The 24401-nt window shown below is 43.5% G+C and overlaps 1 protein-coding gene across 8 annotated transcripts in view; it reads left to right on the top strand.

Moving 5' to 3' along the window:
• The window catches only part of LOC140191242 (GEM-interacting protein-like), a 120726-nt gene that overhangs the window by 14563 nt on the left and 81762 nt on the right, over nt 1-24401 (top strand). The window contains exon 1 of one of the 8 annotated variants that reach the window (XM_072248460.1): nt 1234-1504. The exons of the other annotated variants lie outside the window; for them this stretch is intronic. Coding sequence (XP_072104561.1) covers nt 1483-1504 — 22 coding nt within the window. The 5' untranslated portion in view covers nt 1234-1482. Of the gene's footprint in view, nt 1-1233; nt 1505-24401 lie in introns of those variants that run through there. 8 annotated transcript variants of the gene reach the window in all.

Below are 24401 nucleotides of genomic sequence, written 5' to 3'. Positions count from 1 at the left end.
TCAGTTGAAAAACCAGTAAGGGGAAAGACAAAGGTGTGGGGGAGGGGAAGCAGGGAGGTGATAGGCAGGAAAACAATGGGTAATAGAAGGAGGCAGAATCATGAGGGAGGTGATAGGCAGCTGGGGGAGGGGGCAGAGTGAAATAGGGATAGAGGAAGGGAGGGGGAGGGAATTACCGGAAGTTCATACCAAGAGGCTGGAGACTACCTAGACGTGTTGCTCCTCCAACCTGAGCTTAGCCTCATCATGGCAGTAGAGGAGGCCATGTATGGACATTTCCGAATGGGAATGTGAAGCAGAGTTGAAGTGGGTGGCTACTGGGAGATCCTGTCTGTTGTGGCGGACGGAGCAGAGGTGCTTGTTTGTACTGGCTCAGTTTGGTCTCTAGGTTGTAGCAGTGTTAAAGGACATCCAGAGTTGATTCACCAAGCTAGATCCTGGGATCAATAGGTTTCAGTAGGTATATTTAATGTCAGAGAAACGTATACAATATACATCATGAAATTCTCTTTTTTCACGAACATCCATGAAAACAGGAGTGCCCCAAAGAATGAATGACAGTTAAATGTTAGAACCCCAGAGTCCCCCCGCTCCCCCTCCCACATATAAGCAGCAGCAAGGCAGCGACCCCCCCCCCAACACCACCATCGGCGCCCTCCACCGAGCACTCAAGCGTGCAGCAAAGCATCAATAAAGACACAGACTTGCAGTACCCCAAAGACTACTCATTCACCTGGTAATTCGACATACCACAGGCTCTCTCTCCCCCAAATAAGGGAAAAAGAGGTCTCCCCATTTCACAGCGAGAGGGGAGATATAACAAGCAACTCGCCAATTTATAGTGTTAAAAGGATCAGCAGTTGTTCTATCAAAAGAGACTAAACACGTTGGGTTTATAGAAGAATGAGGGGTGACCCTGTGTGATCCTAGGAAGGCTTGACAGGGTAGGTGCTCAGGTACCTTACTTCCCTTTGTGAGAGTTGAGAACCAGGGCTGAATCATCCATCCCCACTGCAAGGTGATTTGGAAGAAAGTTTTGAGTGCAAAGGTTTCGAAGCTTGCGGAAGATCAGAGTGCACACTGTTCTGGCCTGAACGCCCTACCTACTCATTTGCTAGCAGCCTGCAGTTTTTTAAACCGGAAGAACCCAGGTTGGTTTAAACCAAATACTCTGCAGTGAGTAAATTCTTGCAGGCGTTGACAAGGAGGAAGTGCACGCGCTTTGCAGATTTGCTGATGTCACAGATCCTGATGAGACGGTGCAGCTGCCCCGAAGCACCCGGGATACGTTGGGCCAGTGTGCCCGCAGACTGTCAGCCGCTGACAACCTGGCATCGATGCCCAGCAAGGGAGTTAAATCGTTAAAGGAGCACAACCTGTGAGCCCCTCTTGTTACTTCTACCCTTGTACTACGGCTCCTGTACTGAATTCAGAGAGCTGCTGACAATTGAGACGTTGGAATCGACATCGGCACTCAGAGATATGGAAGCTACAGAGCAGTACGGTAAAAAACACCTTCTAATTGCACTGTAACATTGTAATGTGGGACATAGTGGATGAAGTTTTCGAAAGATTTTGGTGCGGTTAAAATACAAAATTCCTGTAGACAGTAAACTGGGGCTCTTTTTCTCTCTCAGCCTTTAAGTTCTTGTCCTCATTTAGGTCGATGCTGACCACATCCTGTGATATTCTTTGTGTTCTTAGAACAACTGCCTCAACTGGATTTACACAATGCAAGCTTTATTGCTAATTCAAGTAAAAATTTACCCAGTGTCTTAACTCTTTCCCCGGCCCCCCCCCTTCAAATGGATGACAGGTTGGCTTTTAACAAAACAGCTTATCGTGGCAACCTTAAAAGTACATGGTGGGGGAAGGAGGGGGTGACTGTAAATAAAGGAATGTGGGGAGTGGATTTGGGACTTCATCAAGCTGCCGACTAGTCTGTTTCTTTTGCTGCTTTTTAAGTAGTCGTTTGACATTTTAGGGAAGTTGAACTCTTTTTCTCCCTCATCGATTTCCCCCACCCCCACCCCCTCCCCCACTAGCGTAAGAGTCTCCCCTTGACTTTACGGCCAGGTTGATCCTTAACCTCGGGTCTGTGGCAGTCCAGGTCAAGGAACCGATGAGAGAAATCACATACCTTGGCCACGGCTTCTTTCATGGGACTATGGAGTACAGCTCATCACAGGCACCATCTGCACCCATTGCAATGACTTCAGTGCAGAGAACCATTGAGGAAGGTCGACAGCAGAATCTTTCAGACAGGCAGAAAATAGATTGTATAATGGAATGTATCTTTGCCTTTCAGGACCTTTCCAAGTGCCTAACTGAAAGTTGTTTTTAATTGTTGTACTGTAAGGGATGTTCCATTATAATCCAAGAGATGAATGGCCAGTTAATTTACTTTGGTGAAATTAATTCAATTTAGAAATTGACCAAGACATCCAAAGGTTCATATCGCTTTCTCTTCTGAACAGTATTGAAATCTTTCATATCAGTTGACGAGAATATGAGAAATCTTAGTTTAATGCCTCTTCCAAAAGACAATATTATTTCCACAGTACTGGCTGGGAGCCCCTTCCCCAGTTACATGGCATTTCCCCTAAAGTAAGGGTTCATCCCACTCGCCAACGATGCAAATGCTCCTCAGTGTCTCCTGGAGTAGATCTATCATGAGTAATAGCGCTATAACCTACCCACTCCATATCCCTCCTTGAAAGTCACCGACACAACCTTGGATGCAGTCTCCTGAGTTCCTTCCCAGTACCTCACACAGTATATGTCACAGTCCCTGCATGTCAATTCAGGTGAAAGGTCTCAACTCAAAACATCGACTGTCTATTTCCCTCCAAGGATGCTGCTTGACTGTTCGTGTTCCTGAAACACTAGCGGTCTTGTTGTCTCTGCCTCACAGACGATATAGTCTTCAAGACTTAATGTCCTTCCTTGCTTTCCTCACAGACCATTCATCGTCCAAATATATAACCCTGTTATTCTTTCTCAAAACCCAATTGCCTCTCTTTCCTTCCTTTTTAAGGCTCAGTTTAAAACCAACTCCCAAATGTGTCTTCATCATCTTGTGTTGTTTGGTGCTGAGTTTTGCCCAATCCTGTTCAAATGTTTCATTATGTATAAGATTATAAAAATTTGACTTGCTGTAAGGATGGTCTTCAGCATATTCAGAAATACTGCCAACATAAAAATCTCACTATTTGAATTACAAACAGAAAATGCTCGAAGTATTCACCTGGTCAGGCAGCATCTGTGGAGAAAAGAGGTTTCATTTCAGGTCAAAAGCTCTTACTCGGAGGGGGAAACTGAGAAAATAAAGTTTTACGTTGTGGAAAGGGTGGGAGAAGGACCTCCTCCCTCAGTTTCTCCCATGGTACTGCTGATAAACATATTGTTATGTTCATTTGCACTGTGACTACTGTCACAGGTTACTTTGGGAATTATACTGCGGGATAATCAGTTGATTGTGAAGTGGAGTTACGATGCCCTTCAGTTCCCTAGGTCTGAGAAACAACTATACCATGGCGACAAGCAACCCTCCCGCTCAGGCAGAAAAATTCTCTAGAATTTCCCCAAGCAATTTTGAGGAAGTTCAAGAGATAAGAGCTGAAGAAGCATGAGTATGCGTGAATTTACGTATTTTGTGGAGTTTATTTACATATAGATGCATTCTACCAACATAAGTCAGTTGATGGTTAGGTATTAGGGTGCGGAAGGGGGATTTCAATCTGCTGCGCGTGGGAATAAGCAAGTGAAAATCAAAAAAGAAACTTCAGATACAGCAAATCTGAAATAATTTACAGATTATGGTGAAACATACAGCAGACTAGGCAGCATTTGTCGGGAGAGAAACAACTAACGTTTCTGGTCTGATAATTCTGATGAGAAACCTTGGATCTGAACCATTAACTCTGTTTATTTCATGGCAGAGTGTTTTCAGCATTTTAAGTTTTTATATCAATTTACTATTGTTATTCTTGCGATGAATGGAAAATACCAAATTAACAGTTTGCAATGGTAATGGTTCAGAGATGTGATGGAAAAAACTCTGATAACGGGAAGCTGGATTGGTGAAAAAAAAATACTTTTTTTATTGTAGATATATCATAGATTTTTAAAATTTATATTGTTAGAACATACTTATTTCCCTTTTTAACAAAAGAGGCTGAAATATTAGATCAAAGGAAAGAGGTTTTAAAGTTGTCTGTCTCAGGATTGAGGGTTTATTTTGAATCCAGCAAAGGAGGACGCAAGGTGTAATGAGGAAATGGAATGTAGGATCTGGGAGTATAAAAACAATTTGTAAAGCTTGCTTTGGACGTGTAGAGAGGGAAATACTAGCAAAGAAAGTGACTCCTTTACAGGCTGAGACAGGAGATATTATGTTAGGGAATAAGGAAATGGCAGAGAAGTTAAGAAATATTTTATGAATTCCTTCAGGGAAGACATGGTTAGTATCTCCTAAAATCAGTGGAGTGCAGCAGATCTAGAGAGAATGAGGAGGTGAAAGAAACTACTACTGGTAAAATAGACTGAGGAAATTAATGGGACTGAAAGCTGATGAATCCCCAGTTCTCAATGACTTGCATCTCAAGGCTTGAAGGAGGTAGCAGTGAAGGTTGTAAATTCATTGGCTATTGTCCTCCAAAATTAGATTCTAGAACGGTGCCAGAAATTTGAAGTAAGGTAAACATAATCCATTATTTAGGAATGGAGAACGAGAAAGCTGAGGAAAGGAAAGAAAGAGAAAACTGTGAACTAGAGACCAGTTAGCCTGTCAGCAGCAGAGATAAATGTTATTAAATAACTACAGACAGATCATTTAGAATATAAAAATGGGACTTTGCAGTGTCAATGTGAAAGTGTATGAACTGTAAACATGGTTCACGTGGACTTCAGTAAGCCTGTTAAAAGGTCCTGTGTAGGCTAGCCCAGAAGACACTAATGGGTCTAAGGGATATTGGCAAACGGCGTACAAAAATGGCTTGGTGATAGGAGGCCGAGGGTATTGCAGGATGAGTGCATTGACAACTGGAAGTTTGTAACAAGTGGTGTACTGTGGGGACCAATGTATACTATTAGAAAGCCAGCAGAGTACTCAAAAATTGTTGGAGACAGCAAAGTTCAAAGTATATTTATTACCAGTACATATATATCACCATACACAACCCTGAGATTCACTTACCTACAGGCATTCACAGTAAATCCAAGAAACACAATAGACTTGATGAAAGACCGCAAATAAAAAAAATAAAAGAATAAAGAAATAAACCATAAATATCGAGAACATGAGATACAGAGTCCTTGAAAATGAGTTCATAGGTTGTGGGAACGGTTTGGTGATACGACAAGTGAAGTTGTGTGAAGTTATCCCTATTAGTTCGAGACTCTAGTGGTGGAGGGATAATAACTGTTCATGAACCTGATAATGTGTGTCCTGAGGCTCCTGTACCTCCTTTCTCGTGGCAGCAGTGAGAAGAGTCTGTGGGACCTTGAGCAGAATGGGAACATGTGGGATTAAGTACAAACAAGTGTGAGGTAATGCATTTTGGGGAATCAAGTTTGGGTAGGACATGTAGAGTAAATGGTAGGGGTCTCGGGACTGCTGATGTACAGGGGAGTTTTAGGGTGCAAGTCCATAGTTCCCTATAGGTCTCTGTCGCCACTTTCAGGGAAGTGAAGAATGTATTCAATAATACATGCCTTCGCAGGCTGGTGCATTAAGAATAAGAGTGGGGACATCATTTTGCAGCTGTGCAAAACATTGGTTAGACTGTACTTGGAGTATTGTGTAGTTTTGGTCACCACATTACAGGAAGAATGTAGAAGCAATTAAAAGAGTGGAGAGGAGATTCACCAGGATGTTACCCAGAATGGAGGGCTCTATTATAACAAGAGATTGGATAGGTTGGGTTTATTCTCACTGGAATATGGGAGGCTGAGGGATGACTCTATCGAGTTTTATTAAATTATGGGGCCACAGATAGGATAGATAGTCTTTCCTCCAGGTCAGGGAAATCTAGAATTAGTGGGCACAAGTTTTTGATAAGAGGGGAGAATCTGAGAGATAAGATTTTCACACAGAGACTGGTGGTTATCTGGAATGAGCTGCCAGAGGAGGTGATGTAGGCAGATACAATTGCAAAGTTTAAGGGCTATTTGAGCAGGTATATGGATAGGAAAGGTATAGAGGGATGCAAACAAATAGGATTAAAACAGATGGGTATCCTGGTTGGCAAGGATGAGGTGGACCAAAGGGCCTTTATCTCCGTTGTATGATTCTGTGAATCTAACTTCAATGTGTTATAGACAAGCTAAGTGAATGTGGAAAATGTAAAGTCATACAGCGTTGGAAGAAATAGAAAAACAGTAGTTTTGTATGATGAGAGGCTGCAAAGTATTGGTGTTCAGAGGGATCTGGCTGAATTCAAACTTGATTCACTGAAAATTAACATGAAGCTACAATCAGAAATCTGAAATGCAAACAGTGCTTTGATCCTTTTTTTGAAATTGAGTAAAATAGTTAACGTGTCGTAGTAATTACATATGGGGCAAGTGATTACCACACCTGGAATATTCCACACACATCTAGTCTCCTCATGTGAAGAAGGATATCCTCAAGATCAAAGAAAGATTCACCAGAATAATTTGTATGGGACTTGTACTCTCCAGACCAAGCCTGCACTCTCTCTTGTTCTAACTGAAACATACTAAATTCTTATGGGGCTGAACAGGGTAGATGGCTGGAGTGTCTGGAGCTAAGGGTTATAATTGCAAAGCAAGCAGTTGGTCAGTTGGGACTAAAAGAAGAAATCTCTTCGCCTAAGTGATTATGAATTATCAGAATTCTTTGCAGACTCACTTACAGGGTCCGTTCAGAGTGCAGATCAACCAATAGAATAAAAGAAGAAAGTTTTGGGAAGGCAGCATGAGATGAAAGATCAACTGTGGTTTTATTAAAAGGCAGAGAAGGCAGGAGGCTTACTCCTCTGTTTCATGTGCTGTTATGTTAATGTGTTCAGTATATCTACGGCCACTGGCTGACATTATGCTACAAGCCTGCACTATTGCTAGTCTGTCTGGCTCTTGCTTTGAAACCTTTAACACAAAGAGCAGAAGAATGGAGCTGCAGTTGTGGGTTAGTCCCAAACCACGGTGGAGGCAAATCTACTGGGAAGTTTGATTGGGATGTTCCAAGAGGAGAACAGAAATGAGTGCTGCACCAAGTTTATTTGTGCTCCAAGTTGAGATGCCTCTGCCAACGCGGGCATTTCTTGTCCATTTTTATCGCCATTTTTTCTGAGGAGGCAGCTAACAGCTGAGCATTCTGGTGCCTTTAAGCCACATAAAAAAGACAGGCAAGGGTGACGGATTTCCTTCTGTGAAGGTTATTGATAACCAGGCAGGGTTTTTTTGTATAGTTTCATAGTCAGAATAAGTTATTCTAATGTATTTTAATTTGGGTTAATTTATTAATGGTTTAAATTCCCTGGCTGCCAGGGTGGGATCAACGGGTCAGGCCTCTGAATGCTGAGCCAGTAGTTTAGCCACACTGCCGTACCAGCATTGAGCTCTGCAGCTACTCTGTGTACCTCCACGAGTGAAAGAAATGAGAATGCCCAAGCGGAGACCTGACAGACTTCTATAAAACGATGAGAGGCATAGATAAATACGGTAGGCAGAATCTTTCCTCAGGTTAGAAATGTCAAGCACTAGAGGCCGTCCATTTAAGGTGATGGGGGCAAGTTTAAAGGGAAGATGTTGGCCATGTTTTTTTCTCAGAGAGTGATAGGTGCCTGCAATGGGCTGTCAGAGGGACAGTGGTGGAAGCAGATATGCCTGTGCATTTAAGAGGCTGTTAGGTAGCCACGTGGATGTGTAGATAATGGAGGGATCTATTGTAGATCACATGCAAGTCGAAGAGATTTAGTTTAATTTGGCATCCTGTTCGGCACAGACATGGTGGGCCGTAGGTCCTGTTCCTCTGCTGGACTGTTCTGTGTTCTGTGTAGCTAATCTGCCACAACCTGGAGGAAATGAATGGGGTTTGGATTACACTTTAATGCTAGGAATGCATTGATACCGATTGAGAGGGGGGAATACAGGTTTTATATCCTCTGTGGCGGAGGAGAGACAAAAGTTCAAAGTAAATTTATTATCAAAGTACATATATGTCACCATATACAACTGTGAGATTCGTTTTCTTGTGCATAAACGGTAAATCCAAGAGGCGTAGTAGAATCAATAAAGGAGTGCACCCAACAGGATGGACAGATGACCAATGTGCAAAAGACTCTGCAAATACAGTACAAAAGAGAAATATGTAACTATTGAGAACATGAGAGGAAGAGCCCTTGAAACTGAGTCCATATTTGTGAGGATATTTCACTGATGTTAAAGTTATCTCCTCTAGTTAGCTGAGGGATAATAACTGTTCCTGAACCTGGTGGTGTGGGTCCTGAGGTTCTTGTACCATCTCCCTGACGGCAGCAGCAGGAAGAGAGCATGATCTAGATGGTGGGGTCCCTGATAATGGATGCTGTGCTCAATAGTGGGGAGGGCTTTACCCATGATGGACTGGGCTGTATCCGCTACCTTTCGTAAGCTTTTCTGTTCAAGAACACTGGCGTTTCCATACCAGGCTGTGATGCAGCCAGTCAATATACTGTCCACCGCTCATCTATTGAAGTTTGTCAAAGTTTTAGATAACATGCCTAATGTGCACAAACTTCTAAGAAAGTAGAGGCACTGATGTGCTTTCTTCACAATGGCACTGGGCTGAATTCATGATTTCTTGTAGGATTTTCCATTCAAGGGCATTGGTAGACAAATGAAGGGTACATTATGGCCGTGTTCAGATGGGATAGGAGGAATCAGGCCTGCCTACAGGGCTGATGATGAAGAGAGGTCACGGCTGTGTACAAGTCTGAGGAGAGACCAAAGGCAAAGATTTAACTCCCACTTGGTATCTGTTGTTCTGTCAAAATCCTCAACAACCTTGCAGCGACCTGGGTTTTGAGAGTTAAGCATGTCAAAGTCAAGTTCATTGTCATGTGCGCAAGTATGTGTATGCGCAGGTGCGCTGAAAACCTTGCAGCAGCGTCATAGGAACAAAGCGTCATATAAATAGCGTTCACAAGAAAGTATAAATTACGGACAAAATTTTTACAAGAAGAAACAATTAGAGCAAAAGTCCATTTTAGTGCAAAGTGATCATAATGCTTACTAAAGACTGACTTTTTTTGTTTTAAATGTTTGCTTTCCTTGTATAGACCGTATAAAGTAGCATTGCTAAACTGTGATGTTTCTGGTTTTGCTGATTGGTGCAAGACCCAAATGACTGAAAGTTAAGAAAGCCCTGATCAAACTGACTGTTTGTTAGCTGAGTCTAAGTACATTGCACGTGCATTACTTTCTGTGATGTTTTGCCTCCTCCCACCTCTCAGAAACCTCAGAGCTTGGGACTTTCATAGTCTGGCTGCTAAATGTCACATCGACAGGGATTTTTACAGAGGTTTACGTTAACTCAGCTCTTAGGGTGGCGTCAGTTGTTTTTCTTTATTGTGCCATTAAGCTGAATTTTTACACACAGCATACAGTGGTGGTAAACATACCACTGTAGGCAAAGCACTGCCATTTGGGGAGGATCCTTTTGGGTCACAGTCTGAAGCTGGACAGTTGCCATGTACCAGCCAGTAATTTTGATTGGGAGTGCAGTATATCAGCCCATGGTTTTGTAGATAGCAACTAAAGAGCAAGGATCAGCAATATGATTTCTGTGTTGCATCCAGAAGTCTTATTTATGTCTTTTGGTGCCTCTGGATATTACCATACCATACTGCTCCTCCACTGGCCCAAAATACTTGATCATCCAAAATTCAGCGGGCTGTATCCTGACCTGCAAAGTTCCACTCCTAGTGGCTTGTTGATTTACATGGGGCAGCACAGTAGCATAGTGGCCAGCCGAACGCCTACAGCACTGATGACCCGGGTTCAGTTCCCGCCATGAACGCGTGGGGTTCCTCCAGGTGTAACGATTTCCGACCACAGTCCAAAGGCATACTGGTTTGGAGGTTAATTGGTCATTGTAAATTGTCCCATGATTAGGCTTGGATTAAATCAGGGATTGTAGGGTGGTGCAGCTCGAAGGGCCAGAGCCAACTCCACTCTCTATCTCAATAAAAATAAAGTAAAATAAAATAAACTCCCAGTTATGGGGTGTTTCAGTTTTGAAATTCTTGTATATATGTATAGCCTTGCCCCACCCTTTCTCTCATAACCCTCCCAGATGCCTGTGCTGCTTTAATTCTGGCCTTCTCATTACCCATTTACCCTTTGGAGTCCCATGCTTCAGGTATCAAAGACCTGAGTGTCATATATTCTTCCCTTAACCTGGTTGATTTTCTCAATCATCATTTCTCGAAGATGTTGCTCTAGTTTGACCAATCTTTTGCTTATCTGCCCAAACATCTCCTTATGTGGCTTGGGGTCAAATTGCATTTGATAACACTCCTACGAATTGTATGGGGACATTTTGCAATGTTAAAGGTGGCATTTAAATGCAAGTTGTTATTGATATGAGTCATACTTATTCAACGTTTTTTCTAAAAATATGCATCACACCATCACACCATCACACCATCACACCAGTAGCTGGGAAAGGTGCTCGCAAGTTTGTATGTAGAAACCAAATGATTTGGATGGTGGAGTTGATGTATGCTAATGACTTATGAGGATCTGGTACAGAAGGAAAGGAGACTCCTGGGACAGATAATATTGAACAACCGGGCAGGCTTGAGGGGTCATATGGCTGACCGTTACTCCTGTTTTCCTTTGTGACGCTGAATAAGGTCTTCTCTTTTTTTTCCTTTAAGGTCTCTCTTCCTCTAGAATTATTGCTTATCAAGGGATTCCATTCATAAAATTTCAATGTTAGTAGTTGGTGGAACATCTGGTTAAATTTATGCTTAGAAATCCCAAGGGAAACAGGCCCTTTTACCCTCTATAGATGCTGCCTGACCTGCTGTGTTCCTCCAGCATTTTGTGTGCGTTGCTTTGGACTTCCAGCACCTGCAGGTTATCTCTTGTTTAGGATTCTGTGCAATATACTGGTCACGCACATAGAATGAACAAGCGAGGCGAGCATTCGTCATCGATCTTACACCTGTGAAGACTCACTGACTTCAGGGTCAGAGGGTAACGACTCGCAAAGCAACTACCAGCATTAAAATTAACTGAGTAAGTCAGTTCTGAAATACAGTTTCTAGTAAAGAGCTATACTTGATTAAAAAAGAAATGAGCCAAACCTTCAGAAACTCTTATCTTGTTGTATACAACTCATTTAACAGATAGGGAGAGGGTAACTAAGAGTTCAGCAATTAAACATAGAACATTACAGTACAGGAGCAGGACCTTTAGCCCACAATATCAGTGTCAAACACAGCAGTGAATTAAACTAAGTCCCTTCTGTCTGCATCTGATCCATATCCTTCTATTTTGACATGTCTATCTAAATGCCACTATTGTTTTTAATTCCACTATTCTTCCTGGCAACCTGTACCAGACAGCTACAGCTCTCTGTACAAAAATAAACTTGTCCTGCACATCTCTCTTAAACTCTTCCCCCTCCATTCACAATCAGAATTAAGTTTAATATCACCGGCATACGTCGTGAAATTTGTTAACTTAGCGGCAGTACAATGCAATACATGATAGTGTAGAATAAATAAGTAAGAAAATCAATTACAGTGCACATATTAAGTTGTTAAATTAAGAATAGTACAAAAACAGAAATAATATTTTAATAAAATAGTGAGGTGGTATTCATGGGATTTAACGTTGATTTAGGAATCGGATGGCAGAGGGGAAGAAGCTGTTCCTGAATCACTGAGTGTGTGCCTTCAGGCTTCTGTACCTCCTTCCTGATGGTAACAATGAAAAAAAGGCATAGAAACATAGAAAATAGGTGCAGGAGTAGGCCATTCGGCCCTTTGAGCCTGCACCGCCATTCAGTATGATCATGGCTGATCATCCAACTCAGAACCCTGTACCTGCCTTCTCTCCATACCCCCTGATCCCTTTAGCCACAAGGGCCTTATCTAGCTCCCTCTTAAATATAGCCAATGAACTGGCCTCAACTGTTTCCTGTGGCAGAGAATTCCACAGATTCACCACTCTCTGTGTGAAGAAGTTTTTCCTCATCTCGGTCCTAAAAGGCTTCCCCTTTATCCTCAAACTGTGACCCCTCGTTCTGGACTTCCCCAACATCGGGAACAATCTTCCTGCATCTAGCCTGTCCAATCCCTTTAGGATTTTATATGTTTCAATAAGATCCCCCCTCAATCTTCTAAATTCCAACGAGTATAAGCCTAGCCGATCTTGTCTTTCATCATATGAAAGTCCTGCCATCCCAGGAATCAATCTGGTGAACCTTCTTTGTACCCCCTCTATGGCATATCTTGGGTGATGGGAGTCCTTGGTATTGTATTGGACACTGCCTTTCTGAGGCACCGCTGCTTGAAGATGCAGTTGACAAATTTTACAACCTTCTGTAGCTTCTTTTGATCCTTTGTATTAGCTTCCCCCCCCCCCTCAGACAGCGATGCAGTCTGTCAGAATGCTCCCCATGGTACATCTGTATAAGGTTTCAAGTGTTTTAGGTGACAAACCAAATCTCCTCAAACTCCTAATGTAATATAGCCACTGAGCTGCCTTCTTTGTAGCTGTATCGATATGTTCGAATCAGGTTAGATCCTCAGAGATCTTGACACCCAGGAACTTGAATTTGCTCACTGTCTCCACTTCTGATCCCTCTATGAGGACTGGTTCGTGTTCCCTCGTCTTACCCTTCCTGAAGTTCACAATCAGCTCTTTCACCTTGCTGACGTTGGGTGCAAGGTTGTTGCTGCGATGACACTCTACCAGCTGCCATATCTCGCTCCTGTATGCCCTCTTATCTCCATCTGAGACTCTACCAACAATTGTCATATCGTCAGCAAATTTATGGATGGCATTTGAGCTATATCTAGCCTCATAGTCATGGATATACAGAGCAGAGCAGTGGGTTTAGCGCACATTTGCCTTAAATGCAAGTCCTCGAGCATTCAACATTGCTCCCTTGTGAGAAAGATTCAGATTGTCTAATCTACCAATGCCTCTCAAAAAAATGTTATACATTTCTATCAAGTCTCCCCTCAGCCTCCCACAATTCAGAGAAAACAACTAAAATTTACCCAACCTCTCCTTATAGCTCGTACTCTCTAACTCCAGGCAGCATCCTGGTAAATCCCTTCTGGGTTCTTTACAAAGTTTCCACATTCTTTCCCTGTCATCAGATTTCTGAATGGTCCATGAACACTATTTTATAGTTCCTCCTTTGCACTTTTTTTGTAACTTACGGAATTTTTTTTTATCTTGCACTGTACTGCTGCCACAAAACAACTAATTTTACAACATAGCTAGGCATCCGTTAGTCTCGTGAGACCATGGATTTGCACCTTGGAAGGTTTCCGGGGCGCAGGCCTGGGCAAGGTTATATGGAAGACCGGCAGTTGCCCATGCTGCAAGTCTCCCCTCTCCACACCACCAATGTTGTCCAAGGGAAGGGCATTAGGGCCGATACAGCTTGGCACTGGTGTCGTCGCAGAGCAATGTGTGGTTAAGTGCCTTGCTCAAGGACACAACATGCTGCCTCAGCTGAGGCTCGAACTAGCGACCTTCAGATCACTAGACCGAAGCCTTAACCACTTTGCCACGCGCCAACATGCTTTACAACATGTGCTTGTGATAATAAACCTGATTCTGATCAGAACAGAGCAGAATATTCCTAATGTAGGCCAAGACCCTTCTTCAGGACTGAAACAGAAGGGGGAGAATGCCAGAATAAAAAGGTGGGGGGAAGTGAATGGTGATAGGTAAAGCCAGGTGGGAGGGAAAGGTAAAGAAAGGCTGGAAACTGACAGGAGAGGAGAAAGGGAAGAGGTGGGGGACCTAGGGGGAAGGGATCGGTAGGTGAGAAGAGGTAAAAGGCTAGAGTAGGCAATAGAAGAAGAGGGGAGGGCTAGGAATTTTTTTTGTAATTAGAAAGAGAATTTGACATTCACGTCATCAGGTTGGAGAGTACTCAGGTGAAATATAAGGTATTGCACCTCCATCCTGAGGATGATCTCATCTGGGCACAAGAGGAGGCCATGGACCAACATATTCGAATGGGAATGGGAATTAAAATGTTTGGCCACTGGGAAGTTCCACTTTTTGCAGATGGAGCAAAGGCACTTGACAAAGCGGCCCCTTAACTTACCATGGATCTCACCAACATAGAGAAGGCCACGTCGGGAGCACCAGACACAATAGACAAGCCAGCAGATTCGCAAGTGGCGTGCTGCCTCACCTGGAAGGATTGTTCAAGACCAAGAATGGAAGTGAGGGAGGAGGTGAATGGGAAGGTGTAGCACTTGCAGGGATAACTACACAGAGGGAGATTAGTGGGGAGGGACGAATGGACAGGGGGATTGTGGAGGGAGCGGTCCCTGTGGAAAGCAGAGTGCGGGGTACAGGTAAAGATATGTGTAGTGGTAGGACCCCTATGAAGATGGCGGAAGTTGCGGAGGCTGATGTGTTGGATGCAGAGGCTCATGAGGTGGCAGGTAAGGACAACATGGAGTGAGTGTAGATGTTTGGGAAATGAAGGAGATGTGGGTGAGGGTAACGTAAATAGTGGAGGAAAGAAATCCCCGTATTGAAGAAGGAAGGTATCTTTGATGTTCTGGAACAAAAGGTCACATCCTGGGAACAAATGCAAAGGAACTGAGAAAAGGGAACCATTTTTCTTTTACAGGAGATGGGGTGGGATGAGGTATAGTCAAGATACCCATGAGAATCAGTGGGTTTATAGAAGATGTCAGTTGACAGTTTGTCTCCAGTAACAGAGACAGAGAGGTTGAGAAAGAGACGGAAGGTGTCAGAAATGGACCAAGTGAACTTAAGGGCAGGGTGGAAGTTAGAGGCAAAGTTGATGAGCTCAGCATGGGTGTACGAAGCAGCACTAATGCAGAAATCAATATAGCGGAGGGAAGAGTGGGGAATATTACTGAGGAAGGCTTCAAACATGAACCGTTTTATGTAGCCAACAAAGAGTCAGGAATAACAGGGGCCCCTGCGGGTACTCGTGCTACCCCTTGAGTCTAGCGTAAATGGGAGGAGCCAGAGGAAAAATTGTTGAGGGTAAGGACCAATTCTGCCAAATGGAGGAGGGTGATGATGGTGGAGGGGAAGTGGTTGGTTCTTCTGTTAGGAAAGAAGTGGAGAGCTTTGAGGCTTTCTTGATGTGCCATGGAAGTGTATAGGAACTAAAAATCAAGTGGTTAGTGCCAGTGAATTGAAAGTTGCTGAGGACTAAGAGCATGAGAAGTGTTGTGGATCCTAGTTGTGTTTCTATCATTTATCGAGGGCAAGACCCCAATCCTGATGCCTCCACCAATGGTACTGACTCCTCCCTAGCTACACTGTCAGTACCCTGCATGACTTATTCATCTCCATTTGTGAAGACTCTGAAGGCAGCAGAAGATAGTGCAGCTCCCTCACAACTCCCAACCCACCTGCGCAGTTTGCAGTGTCGAGTTTGCACATTCCCCTGTGACTGTGAGATTCCCCCGAATCCTTCAATTTCTTCCCACACGCAGAAGCTATCCTGGTAGTGTCCATAACGTTCCTGTAGAGGAGGTGGATGGCGGGAGAAACAGGGAAGGTGATGGGAATGTGAGGGACAATAGATTACATGGAAATAATTGGGGCGGTGCGATTGTTTGGGGTGCTTTCAGGGGTGGTATAGTCTGATGTGGGGTGCTCTCAGGTGGCGTAGCCCTGGGAGCACTCCGATCAAAGCTAAAAAAACCTCCATTTTGTAAGGTGAGAAATATAAAAGACGAACAATTGTGGCTTTTTTGGTTTTGCATTAGATGCCCAGTACAGCTGTCCACAGTTAGAAACTAGTATAAAGTGTCTCAGATTAATAATTGTACTGTTTTAAAAATCTGTCCATACCCTTGCTTCTTCCAACCTCAAGCACGCTCGGCTCTGCGACACTTTTCTGATCATTTGTTTTCTCTGATGTGGCCACTTGTACGTTTCCCACTGCCGATGCTCCGTCATTTTTTTTGGGGAGAAGGTGGTTCAAAATTAATGTCAGGAAGAAATGTCAGTGAATACGATGGAAAATCAAGCAAGAAATAAAGAGGGAAAGAAAGTGAGATTGATTCTGATGAGATAAAGGAATGGGTTCCAGAAAGTCAATCAATCAACACAATAAGTTGAGCAATGGCTACAATCCCATTGTTGTAGCCACCTGAATTCTCAGCTCTGGGATTCCCTTGCTAAATGTCTCTGTCTCTCTGCTCCTTCCTCTTCAATTCAAGTCATAGGAACAACATACACTGGTTACAATTGCTACAAAAATTAGATTTTTGACAGTACATGACAAACATAGGTTACCATAAATTAACCTAGATTGTACATAACCTATTTATGCACAAAAATAAACAACAAAATAAACATGACATCAGTCCAAGTTGAAATGAGGCCAAAGGAGCTTTGGGATTTTTCGGGTCATTTCACGAACCTGATGGTAGATAAACTGATCTCTTGGTAATCAAAGTGGAGGATTTCAGGGGCAAGTTTTTTGTCACCTGTTTTAATGTCTCCATCAGTATCGTATTATTCCATCTGATTGTGCTCTTGTTAGGCATTGTGGAATGTTAGCCAGAAGTTGTTTATTCAAAGTACATTTATTATCAAAGTATGTATACTTTATACAGCCTTGAATTTCGTGCCCTTACAAGCAGCCTCAAAACAAAGAAACCCAATAGAACCCATTAAAACAAAAGAAGACCATCGAACACCCATTGTGCAGAGAAAAATAAAAGAAATCATGCAAACAATAAAAGTAGGCAAATAGCTTTCAGAGCCGAAGTTCACGGAAGTTAGTCCACATAAGCCTGTTAGTTGCAGGCCACCGCCTCAGACAAGTAAACCTCCTGGACCAGTAAGCTACCTGATCCATCCCACACCTCCGGCCCTGACATCCTGACCTTTTCAATTTGGCCTGGGGCTTAAATCGTCCAATTCTCAGATCATTCTTCAGTCTTGGACCCAGACCTTGCCACTTCGATATGCTCATGGGCCTGAACCCTGCCACCTCAATTAGGCCCTACCCGACCTTCCAATTGGCTCATGCTTAAATCAATCAAACCTCGGGTCCTTCCTTGTTCTCGGCCCGCCTCCTCGACTCTGCCTCGCCTCAATTCTGCCACATTGAATACCTCCAAGTACAGTCCAGCAATGGCCACACATTGGCTCATTTCCCACTCGGGCCCAGGCCTCGCCACACTGCAACCATCCTGCACCTTTGAGGCTTCAGTCCACACTGCAACATTGCCAGGCGGTAGAGGCAGTTCAAAAGCTGAACTCTGACAGGGAAGTTACAGGCTATTGTTTGCAGTACTCATTTACCAGAAAAAGATGTGATTAATAAAGTACAGTTGTTTTTATTTTTGCCGCCAGCAACAAGTTGCTGAACTTCACCAATAGCATCTTAAACCGAATGTTGTTGGGTAGTTGTTTGTTGCTGGGTAGCAGAAAGAGGTGTTGCAGGTAAGAAACAGCATTAATAATCTCAGGCATTGAAGCTAGTTAAGAACGGTAGAAGGAAAATCAGTATCAAGTTTATTATCACCGGCATGTGACGTGAAATTTGTTAACTTAGCAGAAGCATTTCAATGCAATACATAATATAGAAGTGAAAAATAAAATAAAATAAAAATAATAATAAATAAACAAAGAAATTGCATATATTGAATAGATTAAAATATACAGCATTTCTGTTTTTTCCACTTTTTTTTTAAAAAAGTGAGATAGAGTCCAAGGATTCAATGTCCATTTGGAAATTGGGTGGCAAAGGGGAAGAAGCTGTTCCTGAATTGCTGAGTGGCAGTCAGACAAAAGTGGCTGACTGCAAAGAACTAAACCTGTTAGAGCAATAGAGGGGATCATAGGAGTCCAAAGAAGGACATTCAAGAACAATGATTGAATTGTAGTCAGGCATCAATAATACAAGGGTTAGAAGTGGACCAAATATGTCCAAGGCAAGTCTGTATTTAAAGATCAATTGATTAACAGGATCAACTTTGATAAGTAACTGACAGGTAATTTGTTGATTTATTCAAGTGACACTAGTGTTGTTGGTGAGTCTGGCATATTTTTGTCTCTTGTTGCCCTTGAATGGTGGGCTCTCTGTCTGAACAACGTAATGCTGATTCTGCAATGGATAGGACAAAGGGAATTTCTCTGATTGGCTGAGGCTGAGGCTGCAATGCAGATAAACTGCTGAACGTAGAACATAAAGGTACAGATGGTGGCACGCTTGGTCACCGCACCTTCCACAGGCCCAAACAAAGGTGCTGTTGTCTTTTTGAAACATTTTTTACAATCTCAAGACCCTGCTGGATATTAAAAACTTAAATCACTGCAGGTTTACCTCATCAGTGAGTTGCTCGTTGGCGGTGAAGCTGGAGGAGTTGGTGTGGATCATGCTGAGTCAGAGAGGCTTCAGAAGGCGATGTGCAGTCTTCACAATGAGCGATTGTGTTATTGGCTTATCTTGTGATCGCAAGACCCTGTTGGACCCTGTTAATGTGGAAAGCTACAAGTCTGATTCACTGACTTATTAGCAAGCAGCAGGAGAGCTGCGGTGCCTCAGTCGTAGCGAGGTCAATGCCTCAGGCTGTGGTGTCACCGACTTACAGCTGCCTCGGAGAGAGGTGGGAGCAGGGTGGTGTAGCACCCAAGCTAGAATCAAGTATTTGACTTGCAGACTGCTACAACATTCATGGACTTGGAGTCTTGGTCCTTGTGTGACTGTGTTTTACTGATTCTGTGCTTGTTATCTTACATGTGCGCTGTGCCGGTAATGTGTGTTTTGCACCTTGGTCACAGAGTAATGCCATTTCATTGTGTTGTATTCGTGGGTCTTCATGTATGACTGAATGACATTTGAACCTAAACTTTATGGCACAGGAACAGGCTTTTTGGACCACCTTGTCTTTGCAGACCACGATGCCAAATATTTTTACAGTGTATATTCCTCAGTTCTCCGCTAGCTCATGTATTGGTCTGAATGCCTGAAGGTTGCTATTGTGTCTCCTTCAACCACCTCCCCTGGCAGTAGGTTCCAGGCACCACAACTATCTAATAGTTGTTGTAACAAAAGTTAACTATCTACTTAGTGTCATAACAACAACCTCTCGCTCAGTGTCAGCAAGGTGAAGGAACTGACTGCAGACCAGGAGAGGAAAACTGGAGGTCCATGAGCCAGGCCTCATCGAAGGATCGGAGGTGGAGAGGTTTAGCAAATTTAGATTCCTGGGTGTTACTATTTCACTGGACCTATCCTGGACCCAGCACATAATGCAACTGCGAAGAAAGCAGGGCAGCAACTCCACTTCCTTAGGAGTCTCGGAGATTCAGCATGACATCAGAAACGTTGACAAACATCTATAAATGTGTAGTGGAGAATGTATTGACTGGCTGCATCACGGCCTGGTATGGAAACCCCAAAGCCCTTGAATGGAAAATCCAACAAAAGTTAGTGGATTTGACACAATACATCAAGGGCAAAGCCTTCCCAACCATTGAGCACATCTACATGAAACGTTGCTGTAGAAAAGCAGCATCCATCATCAGAGATCCTCACCAACCAGGCCATGCTCTTTTCTTACTGCTGCCATCAGGTAGAAGGTACAGGTGCCTCAGGACTCACACCACCAGGTTCAAGAACAGTTACTACCCTTCAACCATCATGCATTTTAACAAAAGGGGAAAACTACACTCACCCATCCATTGAGATGTTCCCACAACCAATGATCTCACTTTAAGGACTCTTCATCTCATTATTTATTGCTTTTTATTTATATTTGCATTTGCACAGTTTGTTGTCTTCTGCACTCAAAGGTTCAAGGCACATTTATTATCAAAGAATGTATAAATTATACACTTTGAAATTTGTCTGCTTACAGACAGCCACAAAACAAGAAACTCAGATAACCCTATTTTAGAAAAAGTCCAAAGGCGCAGAGAAAGAGAGAAGGGAAAAAAAATACACACATCATGCAAAGAAAAGCAAGCCAACAGCATCCCAAACCAGACTGAGTCCCAGATCCGCTCCCGGCGCAGCTGGAGTAGGTCCAAACCGAGCCTCGGTCCCCAGTTTTCACACCAGCGGTGCAGAAACACACAGCAGCTGGATCAGTTCACAGCCTCGGCGCCGTGAAGAAAGAAATGAACATTCACGGGAGAGCGAGCAAAATCAGCCCAACCCTTGCCTCCGTACCTGACACTCGGGCTTCCAGTCTATTTGTTCCGGCGTTTAAATTGTCGGAGCTCTGAGTATTATTCCAGGACTCAGATCCCAGTGCCCCAATATGTCTGGGCCACCCCGCTCAAAGTCCTTATCAATTTCACCAAATTTACCAGTAAGCTGAGGAATATCTTCAAAAGCAAGTTAACCGGAAGTTTAGATATGCTGAGAATGCCCACAGGCAAAAGAATTTCAGGGTTGCATGTGGTAACATATGTATACTCTAATAATAAATTTTACTTGACTATCTGTTTTTTTAAATTATTCTTGCCTATCTCCTTTAAACTTTCCTCACTCGTACTTGAAATCTGTGTCCTCTGGTGATTGTATAGAAGTTAATCAGGTTGATATAGTTAACTCTTCTCATTCCACAGATGCTGCCTGACCTGCTGAGTTTTGGCAGCACTTTTTGGTACAGGTTTGCAGTGTCTATAGTCGTCTGATTTTCATTGTTCGGCCAAGGTTTGTCAAAGGTGCAGGGTGGGATGTTGGAGTATAGCCCAAATGAGAAGTCCTTCATGGGGGTGAGATCTTCAGGTTACAACCAGCAAGAGAAAGTAATATTTCATTACACTTCTTGTGCCAAATAGCTCATTGCTATGTCACACAGTGCAACTTAAATGCTATTTTCTGCTTGTAGCGAGAACTGGAAATAATTTCAATCTCAGTCCTGAAACTGCCCAAGTCAGACCATTTACACTCATACCATTCATGTTTACTTTGCATTCAAGTCAAGTGAAATTTAAAGAGGCTGTAAAATTTAATACACTTGGCTAATGATCTATAGATAATAAGACCAAAGTCTATCAGGAAGTGAAAGAGCTTGTAGACCTGAGAGTATATCTTACAGAATGGTTAGTGAGTTTACAGATGATACTAAAATAGGTGTTATAGATATTGTAGAAGGTTATGAAAAATACAGAAAGATCTTGATCAGCTAGATATGCGGGCTAAGGATCGGCAAATGGTTTACAGTGCAGACAAATATGGGTTATTATATTTTGATAGCTCAATCCAGGATAAGACTGGTGCGGTGAATAGTAAAGCCTTGGGGAGTGTGATGGAATAGAGGGACGTGTATATTTCACTGAAAGGGGTGACACAGGCAGGCAGGATGATGAAGAAAGCTTGTTGCACGTCGACCTTCATCAGTCAGGGTGTAGAGTATAGGAGTTGGGAAGTTATTCTGCTGACTATATAAGATGCACTCGAAGTATTGGGTACGGTTTTGTTATAGGCGGCTGGTGGCATAGTGGCATCAGTGCCGGACTTCGGGACGAAAGGTCCCGAGTTCGAATCCAGCCGGCTCCCCTGCACGCTTTCCATCCGCGCTGGGTTACGAGTTGGTGATCTCTTTGGAAACTCACCGGGCAGAAGGCAATGGCAAACGACTGCTGTAACTTGCCTCATACGCGGTTCCCCACTATGTCAGAGAGGCGTGGAGGGAATTCGTCCGCTAACAGAAGAAACTTCGGCTGCGACATACCTGTCCTTTCCTTTGTTATAGGAAAGATGTTATTAAACTAGAAAGAACGTAGTAAAGATTCCACCAGGATGTGCCTGGTCTTGGGGACCTGAGCTACAGGGAGAGGTTGCTTAGAGTAGGATTTTATTTCCTGGAATATGGGAGATTGTGGTTTGGTCTAATAGATGTATATGATATCATGGGGAGTATAAACAGGGTGAAAGCACAAAGTCTTTTTCCCAGGTAAAGGGTGCTATAAAGCAAATGGAGATGGGTTTAAGAGCTGAGAAGTTTAAAAGGGGCAGCTTCTTCACCTAAAAGGTGGTGCTCATTTAGAATAAGCAGGCAGATATAGTGGTTGAGGCAGACATGTTAGCAACATTAAAAAGCCATCTAGATAGTTACATGGACAGGAAAGGTTTAGTGGGCTTTGGATTGGGCTGACTCGCTGAGCAACCCAGTCAGCACAGATGAGTTGGGCCAATGAGCGAGTTTCTGTGCTGTTTGACTTTGCCTTGATCTCCAATGAATGTCCAATGGCAGGAAAATGGTAAAAAGACGATATTGAATACTCTTTATCTGAATGTGTTCGGTGTTCTTAACAGTCAACGTTTCAGGCCAAGACCCTTCTTCAGTACTGGAAAGGAAGGGGGAAGATGGCAGAATTAAAAGGTAGCGTGAATTAAGAAGGTTAGCTAGAAGGTAATAGGTGAAGTTGTTGCAAGGACGTGGCTGGGGACGAACCCAAGTGCAGGACACAGATGCTGAGGCAGAGTCGTTAGGCATAGCACCTCTGCGAACGGGGAGCCGATATCCAGGAGACGCTGCGAAGCTTAAAACTAACAGGTCTCTGGAATAGGAAACAAGGTTTACTCTCACAAGAGTCGACCAACGAACTGGCGGCTTCTTGCTGTGGTCACAGGGTTCTTATCCTGCCGTTTGATGGGAAGCAGGTGCGTGTAGCTAGTGGTACTTGGGAATGATTGGAATCTAAATGAGGTGAGCGAGGCCCAAATCTTGAGGCAAATGGCAAGGTGGGGGATTGCCAGACAGGACCATGACAGAAGTAGGTGGGTGGGAAAGATAAAGGGCTGGAGAGGAAGAAACCTGAGTGGAGAGGAGGGTAGACCATAGGAGAAAAGGAAGAAGAAGGGACACCGGGGGGTGATAGACAGGAGAGAGAAGGTATCCAGTGGGAAATAGAAGAAAAGGAGATGGGGAGGGTGTTTTTTTACTGGAAGGAAAGATCTATATTTGTGCCATTTAGTTTGGAGGCTATCCAGATGGAATAAAAGGGTGTTGCTCCTCCACCATGAGGTGGCCCTATCTTGGCACAAGAGGAAGCCGTGGGCTGGCGTATCAGAGTGGGAATGGGAATTAAAATGTTGAGCCACTGAAAAGTTCCACTTTTGGCAAAGCAGAACAGAGAAATCGAAGGGTCATCAGTTGTACCTGGTGACCTGTTTCCTGAGGTTTTCAAGGAACAGAAAGTTGATGTGATGTTTGTAACTTCCAGAATTCCACGGATTCTAGAATAGTTCCTGTGGATCTGAAGGTAGAACATAGGAGCTGTACATCAGAAGGGGGGGCAGAGAGAAAACTGAGAACTATGGATGAGTTCTGCTAACACCAGCAGCAGAGGAAATGCTGGAATTTCTACCTTTTCCCACTTCACCTCTCCCTTCCTCTTCTTCTGCATTCTTTGGTTTGGGGGAAGGAACCAGAGCACCTGGAGGAAACCCACACGTTCATAAGGAGAACATGCAAACTGCACGGGGACTGAGCCAAGCACCACAGCTGTGAGGCAAATGCACTATTTGCTGGAACACTGTGCTGTCCATTGAGTGAAAGGTCAACCTCCACTGTACATTTCACTGACTTTGAACTTGGTCTCTCATTATGTTCAAAACATACATTGACTATTCAGAAACCTGGCTACTGAGTGGGGTTGGTCAGCCTTGTACCTGGCGGGGAGGGAGCTTTAGATTTCCATTTGTCTTGCAGGTTACGTACGTTCCAGTGTGTGATATTGGAAGAAAAGGGTTAGTGTAATGAAGTAGCTGTGATCTGTGTTGGGATCATAACCTGCCTGCAATCATGAAGCTGTCTCTGTAGGAGTTCCCAACCTTTATGCTGTGGACCTCTACCGTTAAACGGGGGGGGGGTCCATGGACTCCATGTTGCAAACCCCTGATCTAAGAGGAGGTTGCTCTAGAATACCTCTCACCTGGAAGTTGAGAAAGTACACCTGTAGTGGACAGAACCAATTGCTGCACTTCTGTGGAAGCTGTTGAGTGGCAAAGGTTATGTCCACTGTGACTCTGGACAGACTGAACCCACATTGTGAGGGGTTCTTTAGCACCAGGAGGAGGTGGTGCGAGTGGACCCTGCAGGTATAGAGTAAGGAGGGTCTTCTGCCTTCTCTCAGGAAGATGGTCTTTTATGCATTATGAACTACAGTACTGTAACAAAGACTTCATGAGGAGCATGAGAAATCTCATTAACTGAGGTGGTGTC

This window comes from Mobula birostris, chromosome 32, assembly GCF_030028105.1.
Source record: "Mobula birostris isolate sMobBir1 chromosome 32, sMobBir1.hap1, whole genome shotgun sequence".
NCBI lineage: Eukaryota > Metazoa > Chordata > Chondrichthyes > Myliobatiformes > Myliobatidae > Mobula > Mobula birostris.
Note: the sequence above shows the minus strand (reverse complement) of the source record. Positions and strands in the feature narration are given on the sequence as shown.